General features: G+C 58.7%; 1 protein-coding gene across 2 annotated transcripts in view; it reads left to right on the top strand.

Moving 5' to 3' along the window:
* Positions 1 to 13297, top strand: part of LOC127048810 (cGMP-dependent protein kinase 1-like) — a 93548-nt gene that overhangs the window by 35188 nt on the left and 45063 nt on the right. For both annotated transcript variants that reach the window (XM_050948802.1, XM_050948803.1), the window contains 3 exons: positions 6537 to 6600; positions 10641 to 10718; positions 11801 to 11889. In XM_050948802.1, coding sequence (XP_050804759.1) covers positions 6537 to 6600; positions 10641 to 10718; positions 11801 to 11889 — 231 coding nt within the window. The remainder of the gene's footprint in view (positions 1 to 6536; positions 6601 to 10640; positions 10719 to 11800; positions 11890 to 13297) is intronic.

The raw sequence follows: 13297 nt of genomic DNA, 5'->3' as shown, positions 1-13297 counted from the left end.
GGCCACTTGGAAATAGTGACCATAATATAATAACATTTAACATCCCTGTGGTGGGAAGGACATCTCAACAGCCCAACACTGTGGCATTTAATTTCAAAAAGGGGAACTATGCAAAAATGAGGGGGTTAGTTAAACAAAAGTTAAAAGGTACAGTGACTAGAGTGAAATCCCTGCAAGCTGCATGGGCCCTTTTTAAAGACACTGTAATAGAGGTCCAACTTCAATGTATCCCCCAAATAAAGAAACACACTAAAAGAACTAAAAAAGAACCATGTGGCTTAACAGTCATGTAAAAGAAACAGTGAGAGATAAAAAGGCATCTTTTAAAAAGTGGACATCAAATCCTAGTGAGGTAAATAGAAAGGAGCATAAACACTGCCAAATTAAGTGTAAAAATGTAATAAGAAAAGCCAAAGAGGAGTTTGAAGAACGGCTAGCCAAAAACTCCAAAGGTAATAACAATGTTTTTTAAGTACATCAGAAGCAGGAAGCCTGCTAAGCAACCAGTGGGGCCCCTTGATGATCGAGATACAAAAGGAGCGCTTAAAGACGATAAAGTCATTGTGGAGAAACTAAATGGATTCTTTGCTTCAGTCTTCATGGCTGAGGATGTTAGGGAGATTCCCAAACTTGAGCCAGCTTTTGTAGGTGACAAATCTGAGGAACTGTCACAGATTGAAGTGTCACTAGAGGAGATTTTGGAATTAACTGATAAACTCAACATTAACAAGTCACCGGGACCAGATGGCATTCACCCAAGAGTTCTGAAATAACTCAAATGTGAAGTTGCGGAACTATTAACTATGGTTTGTAACCTGTCCTTTAAATCGGCCTCTAAAGGGAAATCGTGTCTTACTAATCTATTAGAGTTCTTTGAAGGGGTCAACAAACATGTGGACAAGGGGGATCCAGTGGACATAGTGTACTTAGATTTCCAGAAAGCCTTTGACAAGGTCACTCATCAAAGGCTCTTTCGTAAATTAAGCTGTCATGGGATAAAAGGGAAGGTCCTTTCATGGATTGAGAACTGGTTAAAAGACAGGGAACAAAGGGTAGGAATTAATGGTAAATTCTCAGAATGGAGAGGGGTAACTAGTGGTGTTCCCCAAGGGTCAGTCCTAGGACCAATCCTATTCAATTTATTCATAAATGATCTGGAGAAAGGGGTAAACAGTGAGGTGGCAAAGTTCACAGATGATGCTAAACTGCTCAAGATAGTTAAGACAAAAGCAGATTGTGAAGAACTTCAAAAAGATCTCACAAAACTAAGTGATTGGGCAACAAAATGGCAAATGAAATATAATGTGGATAAATGTAAAGTAATGCACATTGGAAAAAATAACCCCAACTATACATACAATACGATAGGGGCTAATTTAGCTACAACAAAACAGGAAAAAGATCTTGGAGTCATCGTGGACAGTTCTCTGAAGATGTCCATGCAGTGTGCAGAGGCGGTCAAAAAAGCAAACAGGATGTTAGGAATCATTAAAAAGAGGACAGAGAATAAGACTGAGAATATATTATTGCCCTTATATAAATTGATGGTACGCCCACATCTCGAATACTGTGTACAGATGTGGTCTCCTCACCTCAAAAAAGATATACTGGCACTAGAAAAGGTTCAGAGAAGGGCAACTAAAATGATTAGGGGTTTGGAGAGGGTCCCATATGAGGGGATATTAAAGAGGCTAGGACTCTTCAGCTTGGAAAAGAGGAGACTAAGGGAGGATATGATAGAGGTATATAAAATCATGAGTGGTGTGGAGAAAGTGGATAAGGAAAAGTTATTTACTTATTCCCATAATACAACTACTAGGGGTCATCAAATGAAATTAATAGGCAGTAGGTTTAAAACAAATAAAGGGAAGTTCTTCTTCACGCAGCGCACAGTCAACTTGTGGAACTTCTTGCCTGAGGAGGTTGTGAAGGATAGGACTATAACAGTGTTAAAAGAGAACTGGATAAATTCGTGGAGGTTAAGTCCATTAATGGCTATTAGCCAGGATGGTAAGGAATGGTGTCCGTAGCCTCTGTTTGTCAGGCAGGAGAGAGATCACTTGATCATTGCCTGTTAGGTACATTCCCTCTGGGGCACCTGGCATTGGCCACTGTTGGTAGACAGGATACTGGGCTGGATGGACCTTTGGTCTGACCCAGTATGGCTGTTCTTATGTTCTATGGTATGTCCACAGCTTGAATACTGCATGCAGATGTGGTCCCCACATCTGAAAAAAGATGTATTGGAATTGGAAAAGATTCAGAAAGGGGCAACAAAAATGATTAGGGGTCTGGAACGGCTTCCATATGAGGAGAGATTAATAAGACGGGGACTTTTCAGCTTGGCAAAGAGATGACTAAGGATGGATATGACAGAGGTCTATAATCTCATGACTGGTGTGGAGACAGTAAATAAGGAAGTGTTCTTTACTCCTTCTCATACCACAAGAACTAGGGGTCACCACATGAAATGAATAGGCAGAAGGTTGAAAAGAAACAAAAGGCAATATTTCTTCACATACTGCACAGTCAACCCAGGGAGCTCTTTGCCAGGGGATGTTGTGAAGGCCCAGACTAGAACAGGCTTCAAACAAGAACTAGATAAGTTCCTGGAGGTCAGGTCCATCAATGGCTATTAGCCAGGCTGGGCAGGGCTGGTGTCCCAGCCTCTGTTTGCCAGAAGCTGGGAATGGGTGACAGGGAATGGATCACTGGATGATTCCCTGTTCTGTTCATTCCCTCTGGGGCACCTTCTCAGAAAACCGGATACTGTGTTAGACGGACCTTTGGTTTGGCCCACTGTGGCCATTCTTATGTTCTTATACAAATCTTCCAGTGCAGTGACCCCTCCCTCCACCCCATTTGTGGGGAGCTCCTCCCAGCAGGGGGGGGCTTCCATGTAGGTCACCCCTGGGATCTTCTGCACACCCCAAAACCTGTTCCCATAAGCCTCAGATGCCCATTCAGACTTGAGCAGTGGAGCCTGGTTGAACTGTTCCTAGTCCCCAGTATTGGCTCGGCCCATCTGGCTGGGCTCCCCTATGGCTCCGGGACCGAGCAAGGGGGTGAGACGTGGAGCCGGCCCGCGGGGTCAGCCTGGTTCAATCACAGGCCTCCTCAAAGGCAGTGAAGTGGGAACCGATATCCCACCCCTCCTCCAACTGGGTGTGACGATGCGGTTCTGGCGGGACCCAACTGAAAGTGCCAATTCAGGACCAATTGCTTAACACAGGGCAGTTACAGCCCTAGGCTGGGGTTTTTCCACCTCTAAGGCAAACCAAACCAGCCAGACAAAGAGGACTTTGGTCTCACCCCACTGGCTAACCACAAGTCACACAAGCAATTTCCTTAGACACTCCAGTCTCCCAGTATCACCACCAGTGCCACCCGTCCTGGGGATGAATGGTTATGAAAACCAGCGCCCCAGTAAAAGAAAAGGTTCTCTCGATCCCAACGGACCAAGCCCCAGACCCAGGTCAATATACACATCAGATCTCACCCAGAAATCACGCTGTTGCCAATCCTTTAGAATCTAAAACCTAAAGGTTTATTCATAAAGGGAAAAAGGTAGAGCTGAGAGCTAGAATTGGTTAAATGGAATCAATTCCATACAGTAATGGCAAAGTTCTTAGTTCAGGCTTGTAGCAGTGATGGAGTAAACTGCAGGTTCAAATCAAGTCTCTGGAGAACATCCCCCGCTGGGATGGGTCAACAGTCCCTTATGTAGAGCTTCAGTTTGTAGCAAAGTCCCTCCAGAGGTAGGAAGCAGGACTGAAGACAAGATGGAGATGAGGCATCAGCCTTAGATAGGCTCTTCCAGGTGTAAGAACACTTCTTTGTTCTTACTGTGGAAAATTACAGCAAAATGGAGTTTGCAGTCACATGGGCCAGTTCCTGCACACCCTGCTGGGTTAGAAGGCGTATCTGCCTCCTCTCAATGGGTCAATTGTGTAGCTGATGGTCCTTAATGGGCCATGAAGCAGGCTAGGCAGAGCTAACACCCACTTGTCTGGGGTATCACCCAGAACTGCAGCACCAATTTGAAATACAGACAGTATACAGCCAATACTCATAACTTCAACTACAAAATGATACAGACATACAGACAGCATAATCATAACCAGCAACCCATAACCTGGTTTTAGACACCTTATATGACCCCCTTTACATAAGATTTGGTGCCACTACAGGACCTTGGTTGCAAACCATGTTCTGTATGGTCCCAGAGTATATCAATAACGTCACACTGGGCAACAAGTTGGGATCTAGGCTCCCCTAGAACTGGCATCCTGGGGCCTCTCCCCACTTTCCCCTCAGTGGGTCCTGTCGCCCTCGGCTTCTCCAGCCCCCGTTCTCACTCTCGCTGCCTCTCCTGCTTGCTCATGTTTTCACTGCATCTCTCGGGCTGCTAGCCTCTGTTCCTCCAGCCAAAGCTCCGTCGCTCTCAGCTCCAACTCCCAGCACTTCAAAACCATTGATGGGGAACCAGGTCGCGAGGACTCCCTGCTGGACAGGGAGCCAGGTCATGGGAGGAGCCAGGTTGTGAGGATGCCCTGCTGCCGCTGGAACACTTTTAGAGTGGGGGTGCTGCAGATGCACCTCCCCTTACCCCTGTGATGGTGCTGCCAGTGGGAGCCAGCTGAGGTCACTTAGGGTGAACTGCAAACAAAATGGGGCAGACAAACCCTAGAAGCTGGTGGATATTTGAATACTTGGATTTACCAAACAGCACAAAACAGCTTCTATATTATCATACAGGTTATTCAGAAGTCCAAACAAAGCAGTTCCGTTAAAGTACCCAGTCTCAGGCTTCCATCCAGGCACACACGTCAGATATGATGATGATTCCTGCAAATCTGATCTCAGCATATAAAAGAAAAGGTTCTTCCAATCCCAAAGGATCAACCACACACCCAGGTTCAATTATAACTTAGATCTTACCCAAATTACATGCTATAGTTAATTCTTATTAACTAAAATTTATTAAAAAAGAAAAGAGAGAGAGTGTTGGTTAAAAGATCAATATACAGACAGACTTGAATTCAATTCTTGAGGTTCAGACACAGCAGAGATGAGCTTTTAGTTGCCAAAAGTCCTTTTAGAAATAGTCCATAGGTTATGTCCAATGTCCATATTCAGGGTGACTCCAGTCAGTGACTGGGGATCTCAATCCTTATGGCTTAAGGTTTCCCCCTCTTGAAACCCAAAGCAGATCTGAGATGAAGCAGGATTGTGTCCCAGGGTTTTTATACATTTACAGCAGCCTTTCGGCCTGAGAAAAAATAGGCTTAACTCCTTCTCCCAAACATCCTGGCAATTAGCACAGGGCAATTTATCCATTAACTAGTTCAGATACAGGTTACCACAGTCTTCAAGGAGACACATAGACAATAATACTATTTCCCTCAAGTGTCTTCCTAAATGTTAATATTCCTTTTTTGATCTTTGAATCAAAGCTATAGTGATAGACAAGACTTGTTTGTTACATCCCAATCCCTGAGCAAACACCTACCCTTGAGATTTCTAACCAGTCCTTAAGGTTCAGCCCTGGGCAGGGGCGGATCTGGGGATTTTGCTGCCCCAAGCGCGGCAGGCAGGCAGGCTGCCTCCAGCGGTTTGCCTGCGGAGGCTCCGCTGGTCCCATGGCTTCGGCGGTCCTCCCGCAGGCATGCCACTGAAGGCAGCCTGTCTGCTGCCCTCGTGGTGCTGGCAGAGCGCCCCCCTAAGCACGCGCTTGGTGTGCTGGGGCCTGGAGCTGCCCCTGGCCCTGGGTCAGGTCAGTCTGGGAGGTAATTAACTCTTTCTGGCCCTGTCACCTTTCAATGTGATATTATATTACACTTATAACGTCACAGCCCCCCACTGTCCCCTAGAGCTGGAGCTGTGAGCTGGGCCATGGCTCGGGGTGTGGGGGGCACAGATGGGGTAAAGGGGCTGAGGCTGGGGCCACAGCTGGGGACGGATGCGAAACCCCGGCATGGGAACAGGAGGCGGGCCTGGGAGGAGAGCCCTGCGTAATACCTGGGGTGCTGCACCCCTAGTTCCCACGCCTGTGGCTGCCTCCATCACTCTCATATCCTTCTGGAACCCCACTTGGGCCTGGGTCACGTTGGCAGCGGGTGCCGGTTCCCTGGGCTGGGTGCCATTGGCAGCGGGTGCCGGTCCCCGGGCTGGATCCCGTTGGCAGCGGGTGCCGGTCCCCGGGCTGGGTCCGACTGGCAGCGGGTGCCGGTCCCCGGGCTGGGTCCGACTGGCAGCGGGTGCCGGTCCCCGGGCTGGGTCCCACTGGCAGCGGGTGCCGGTCCCCGGGCTGGATCCCACTGGCAGCGGGTGCCGGTCACCGGGCTGGGTCCCGTTGGCAGCGGGTGCCGGTCCCCGGGCTGGGTCCCACTGGCAGCGGGTGCTGGTCCCCGGGCTGGGTCCCGCTGGCAGCGGGTGCCGGTCCCTGGGCTGGGTCCTGTTGGCAGCAGGTGCCGGTCCTCAGGCTGGATGCCAGGCGGGCGAGCATGCTGACATGACCCCGCTCTTCTCCCCAGGGCGCCATCACTGCAGGGCCTGGTGGACACTCAGCTCTCCAAGCTGCTGGACTCCATGGAGGAGGTAGGAGCTGGGATCTGTGCAGTCCCACGGGCCCCACGGGCTCCCTCGCCTTCAGGGATGGGGCTGCCCCGTGGCACTGAGAGCGCCTCTCTGCCCTGGGAGCAGCACATGGGAGACTGCACTGGTTCCCTGCTGGGCCCTGGGGCTGGCGACACACCTAGGCACAGGGGGCACAGGTCTAGGACCCCATGCCCTGGCCCAGGGCTGGGTGAATCTCTGGGTGCATCTCCCAGGGTCTTCAGGGCATCTGACCTGCCTTGTGGTGTCCGTCCCGCCGGGCCTGGGCTGTCCACATGTCCGTCCCGCGGAGCCGGGCCTGTCCATGTGTCCCTCCTGCGGGGCCAGCTCCATTGGTGTGGAGCTCGACCTGTCTGCGTGTCCGTCCTGTGGGGCCAGGCCTGTCTGCATGTCCGTCCCGCGGACCTGGGCTGTCCATGTGTCTGTCCCGCGGGGCCAGACCTGTCCGCGTGTCACTCCCGCGGGGCCAGCCCTGTCCGCATGTCACTCCCGCGGGGCCAGCCCCATTGGTATGGAGCTTGACCTGTCCTGGTGTCCGTTCCCTCCGGGACCAGGCCTGTCCGCGTGTCCATCCCACGGGGCCAGGCCAGTCCACGTGTCCATCCCGCGGGGCCAGACCTGTACGCGTGTCCCTTCCGTGGGGCCGGGCCTGTCTGCCTGTCCATCCCGCGGGGCCTGGGCTGTCCATATGTTCCCCCGTGGGGTCAGCCCCATCCATATGGAGCTCGGCCTGTCAGTGCGTCTGTCCCACGAGGTTCGGCCTTTGTGTCTGTCCCGCGGGTCTGGGCCTGTCTGTGCGTCTGTCCCGCGGGGCTGGGCCTGTCTGTGCGTCTGTCCCGCGGGGCTGGGCCTGTCTGTGCGTCTGTCCCGCAGGTCTGGGCTTGTCTGTGTGTCTGTCCCGCAGGTCTGGGCCTGTCTGTGTGTCTGTCCCGCGGGGCTGGGCCTGTCGGTGCGTCTGTCCCGCGGGGCTGGGCCTGTCTGTGTGTCTGTCCCGCAGGTCTGGGCCTGTCTGTGTGTCTGTCCCACGGGACTGGGCCTGTCTGTGTGTCTGTTCCGCGGGGCTGGGCCTGTCGGTGCGTCTGTCCCGCGGGGCTCGGCCTGTCTGTGCGTCTGTCCCGCAGGTCTGGGCCTGTCGGTGCGTCTGTCCCACGGGGCTGGGCCTGTCTGTGCGTCTGTCCCACAGGGCTGGGCCTGTCTGTGCGTCTGTCCCGCGGGGCTGGGCCTGTCTGTGCGTCTGTCCCGCGGGGCTCGGCCTGTCTCTGTGTCTGTCCCGCGGGGCTGGGCCTGTCTGTGCGTCTGTCCCGCGGGGCTCGGCCTGTCTCTGTGTCTGTCCCGCGGGGCTCGGCCTGTCTGTGCGTCTGTCCCGCGGGGCTCGGCCTGTCTCTGTGTCTGTCCCGCGGGGCTCGGCCTGTCTGTGTGTCTGACCCGCGGGTCTGGGCCTGTCTGTGCGTCTGTCCCGTGGGGCTGGGCCTGTCTGTGCGTCTGTCCCGCGGGTCTGGGCCTGTCTGGGCCTGTCTGTGCGTCTGTCCCGCGGGGCTGGGCCTGTCTCTGTGTCTGTCCCGCGGGGCTGGGCCTGTCTCTGTGTCTGTCCCGCGGGGCTCGGCCTGTCTGTGTGTCTGTCCCGTGGGGCTGGGCCTGTCTGTGCGTCTGTCCCGTGGGGCTGGGCCTGTCTGTGCGTCTGTCCCACGGGTCTGGGCCTGTCTGTGCCTGTCTGTGTGTCTGTCCCGCAGGTCTGGGCCTGTCTGTGCGTCTGTCCCACGGGGCTGGGCCTGTCGGTGCGTCTGTCCCGCGGGGCTCGGCCTGTCTCTGTGTCTGTCCCGTGGGGCTGGGCCTGTCTGTGCATCTGTCCCGTGGGGCTGGGCCTGTCTCTGTGTCTGTCCCGCGGGGCTCGGCCTGTCTCTGTGTCTGTCCCGCGGGGCTCGGCCTGTCTGTGTGTCTGACCCGCGGGTCTGGGCCTGTCTGTGCGTCTGTCCCGTGGGGCTGGGCCTGTCTGTGCGTCTGTCCCGCGGGTCTGGGCCTGTCTGGGCCTGTCTGTGCGTCTGTCCCGCGGGGCTGGGCCTGTCTCTGTGTCTGTCCCGCGGGGCTCGGCCTGTCTGTGTGTCTGTCCCGTGGGGCTGGGCCTGTCTGTGCGTCTGTCCCGTGGGGCTGGGCCTGTCTGTGCGTCTGTCCCACGGGTCTGGGCCTGTCTGTGCCTGTCTGTGTGTCTGTCCCGCAGGTCTGGGCCTGTCTGTGCGTCTGTCCCGCGGGGCTGGGCCTGTCGGTGCGTCTGTCCCGCGGGGCTCGGCCTGTCTCTGTGTCTGTCCCGCGGGGCTGGGCCTGTCTGTGCATCTGTCCCACGGGGCTGGGCCTGTCTCTGTGTCTGTCCCGCGGGGCTCGGCCTGTCTGTGCGTCTGTCCCACGGGTCTGGGCCTGTCTCTATGTCTGTCCCACGGGGCTGGGCCTGTCTGTGCGTCTGTCCCGCGGGGCTCGGCCTGTCTCTATGTCTGTCCCACGGGGCTGGGCCTGTCTCTGTGTCTGTCCCGTGGGGCTCGGCCTGTCTCTGTGTCTGTCCCGCGGGGCTGGGCCTGTCTGTGTGTCTGTCCCACGCGGATGGGCCTGTCTGTGTGTCTGTCCCGCGGGGCTGGGCCTGTCGGTGCGTCTGTCCCGCGGGGCTGGGCCTGTCTGTGTGTCTGTCCCGCGGGGCTGGGCCTGTTTGTGTGTCTGTCCCGCGGGGCTGGGCCTGTCTGTGTGTCTGTCCCGCGGGGCTGGGCCTGTCTGTGCGTCTGTCCCACGGGGCTGGGCCTGTTTGTGTGTCTGTCCCACGGGGCTGGGCCTGTCTGTGCGTCTGTCCCGCGGGGCTCGGCCTGTCTCTATGTCTGTCCCACGGGGCTGGGCCTGTCTCTGTGTCTGTCCCGCGGGGCTGGGCCTGTCTCTGTGTCTGTCCCGCGGGGCTCGGCCTGTCTCTGTGTCTGTCCCGCGGGGCTGGGCCTGTCTGTGTGTCTGTCCCGCGGGGCTCGGCCTGTCTGTGTGTCTGTCCCGCGGGGCTGGGCCTGTCGGTGCGTCTGTCCCGCGGGGCTGGGCCTGTCGGTGCGTCTGTCCCGCGGGGCTCGGCCTGTCTGTGTGTCTGTCCCGCGGGGCTGGGCCTGTCTCTGTGTCTGTCCCGCGGGGCTCGGCCTGTCTGTGCGTCTGTCCCGCGGGGCTCGGCCTGTCGGTGCGTCTGTCCCGCGGGGCTGGGCCTGTTTGTGTGTCTGTCCCGCGCGGATGGGCCTGTCTGTGTGTCTGTCCCGCGGGGCTGGGCCTGTCTGTGTGTCTGTCCCATGGGGCTGGGCCTGTCTGTGTGTCCCTCCGTGTAGGTAGGGATGCCAGGTGCCCAGGTTTCGACTGGAACGTCCGGTGGAAAAGGGAGCCCGGCGGCTCTGGTTAGTGGCACAACAGGGCTAAGGCAGCTCCCTGCCTGCTCGGGCTCTGTGTTGCTCCCGGATGCGGCCGTCATGTCCCCCCTCCAGCTCCTAGGCACAGGGGCGATCAGGGAAGCTCCGTGTGCGGCCCCCGCCCCGAGCACCAGCGCCGCAGCTCCCATTGGCCAGGAACTGGGGCCAGTGGGAGCTGCCGAGGCGGCGCCTGTGAGCAGAGTCAGCGGGCAGAGCTGCCTGGCCACGCCTGCGCTGAGGAGCTGGATATGCCAGGCCGCTTTCGGGACCCCTGCGGAGCCCAGGCAGGCAGGGACCCTCCCAGAGCCCCACTGTGCAGTGGATCGGGAGCCGCCTAAGGTCAGCACTGCCCGGTTGGAGCCTGAACCCCCCCCAACCCCTGCCCCGGGTCGGAACCCCATCCTGGAGCCCACACCCCCTCCCACATGCCACCCCCAGGCCTGAGCCGCTGCCTGCACCCAAACTCCCTTCCGGAGATCCCCCCCTCCCCAGCCCTGAGCCCCCTCCCACATCCCACCCTCAGCCCTGAGCCCCCGCCGGCACCCAAACTCCCTGGGTCTGTCCATGCGTCCATCCTGCGATGACAGCTCTGTCCGTGTGTCCATCCTGCAGTGCACATTCGCTCATGACGAGGTGATCGTTCGCGAAGGGGACGAGGGGAATAACTTCTACATCATCCTGAGAGGAGAGGTGGGTCCAGCCCAGCCTGGGGCCCGACCCCTCCCTTCCCCCGCCCTGCCGAGGCACTATCCCTCCCCTGCCTGGGGCACAAGCCCTCCCCCTGCCTGGGGTACTACCTCTCCCCTCCCCTGCCGGAGCACTATCCCTCCCCTGCTGGGGCATGAGCCCTCCCCTGCCTGGGGCACTACCCCTCCCCTCTCCCCTCCTGGCCCGGGGCCGGACCCCTCCCTTCCCCCGCCCTGCCGGAGCACTATCCCTCCCCTGCCTGGGGCACTACCCCTCCCCTCCCCGTGCCTGGCCTGGGGCATGACCCCTCCGCTTCCCTGCTGGGGCATGACCCCTCCGCTTCCCTGCTGGAGCATGAGCCCTCCCCTCTCCCGCCCTGTTGGGACAACAGTTCACCCCCCCTTCCAGGCATTCTTGGGAAGCTAGGCGGGGCTGCAGCCCCCACCTGGCACTCAGGACGCCTGGGTTTGATTCCCTGCTCAGCTGAGCTAAGGAGCCCAGGTCCTTGTCTCCCAGCAGCCCCTCAATGCAGCCAGCCTGGGCAGATCACGCTCACACCTTCCTCTGGGGGAGTCCCCTTGCCCGCTCCCCTCCTCAACCGCCCAGAGCCCACCCCCGGCTCTGCTGCCACAGGGGAACAGGGGCAGTTCGGGGGTGGGTAGGTGACTCTGGGGAGCCTGGGGGTTGGGGTGCTGCTCCCCTCAGAGAGCCCAGGTGTAAACACTCCCAGTCCCCTGCCCTGGGCCCCCTGCCTCCACCCCTCCAGCCCCCCAGAACTGGGCTCCTCTGCCAGCCCAGGGGTCCCCTGCTCCCACCCCTCCAGCCCCCCAAAACTGGGTTCCTCTGCCCCTGGGCCCCCTGCCCCCATCCCTCCAGCGCTCCCAAACTGGGCTCCTCTGCCAGCCCAGAACCCCCTGCCCCCACCCCTCCAACCCCCCCGAACTGGGCTCTTCTGCCAGCCCAGAACCCCCTGCCCCCACCCCTCCAACCCCCCCGAACTGGGCTCCTCTGCCGGCCCAGAGGCCCCTGCCCCCCAACCCTCCAGCCCCCCCAGGAGCGATGCCCCAGCCCCCGTCTCCCTGCAGGTTCGGGTCAGCAGGCGTGTGCAGGGGCGGGAGGAGCCGATCCGGGTGCTACGAGCCGGTGAGCACTTCGGGGAGCTGTCGCTGCTGCGGTAGGTGCCACCCTGGAGTCCCTTGTCCCCGTCCAGCCGGCCCTGGCAGCCGCACATCAGGGGCCCATGCGGGCGCTCGAAACCGGACGTCCAACGCACACAACATTGGGTCTGGCACATGCACATGCACACACCGTGGGGCCTGGCACACACACACAGACACACATACACACATACACACACGCGCCCCGCAGGGCCTGGCACACACACACACCACACATCCCATGGGTCCTGGCACACACACACACCACACACACACACCTCGCGGGACCTGGCACACACACACACATACACACACACACGCGCGCGCCCCGCAGGGCCTGGCACACACACACACCACACACACACACCCCGCAGGGCCTGGCACATACAGACACCACACACACACACATCCCGTGGGGCCTGGCACACACACACACACACCACACACACACACACACACCGCAGGGCCCGGCGCACACACACATGTGCGCGCGCACGCACACACTGTGGGGCCTGGCACACAACAGACACGCACGCACACACAGACACACACCCCGCGGGGCCTGGTGCACGCACACACACACACACACACACTCCCCACGGGGCCTGGCACACACACACCACACACGCACACACACACCCCGCGGGGCCTGGCGCACACACACACGCACGCACACACCATGGGGCCCAGCACACACACGCACACACACACATGCACGCACACGTGTGCGCACACACACCGCTAGGCCCAGCACATGTGCACACACTGTGGGGCCCGGCACACACACACACATGCACGCACACAGCAGGACCTAGCACACACACATGCACACACACACATGTACACCGGGGGGCCCAACACAGGCACACACCACGGGGCCTGGGACACGTGCATACACCGCGGGGCCCAGCACACATACACGCACACGCTGCAGGGCCCAGCACACACACACACGCACACCTCGAGGGGCCCGGCACACACACATGCATACACACCACAGGGCCCAGCACACACACATGCGCACACACCACAGGGCCTGGCACACACATGCACGCACACCCCGCAGGGCCAGGCACACACACACAGTGCGGGGCATGTACACACACACACGCACAGACCGCGGGGCCTGGCACATGCGCGCACACACACACACACCCCCCTGGGGCCTGGCGCGCGCACACACACAGACACACATGCACACCCCGCAGGGCCCAGCACACACACCCATCGTGGGGCCCGGCACGCACACACATGCACACCCTGCGGGGCCTGGCACACAGGCACACCCCGTGGGGCCTGGCACACACACATCCACAGACCGCGGGGCCCGGCACACACACGCACACACACAGACCGCGGGACCCAGCACATACACACACACACACCACGGGACCTGGCACACACACACACACACCACGGGGCCCA

Source organism: Gopherus flavomarginatus, chromosome 4, assembly GCF_025201925.1.
Source record: "Gopherus flavomarginatus isolate rGopFla2 chromosome 4, rGopFla2.mat.asm, whole genome shotgun sequence".
NCBI lineage: Eukaryota > Metazoa > Chordata > Testudines > Testudinidae > Gopherus > Gopherus flavomarginatus.
The sequence above is the reverse complement of the archived record's forward strand: the minus strand, read 5'-3'. Positions and strand labels throughout refer to the sequence as shown.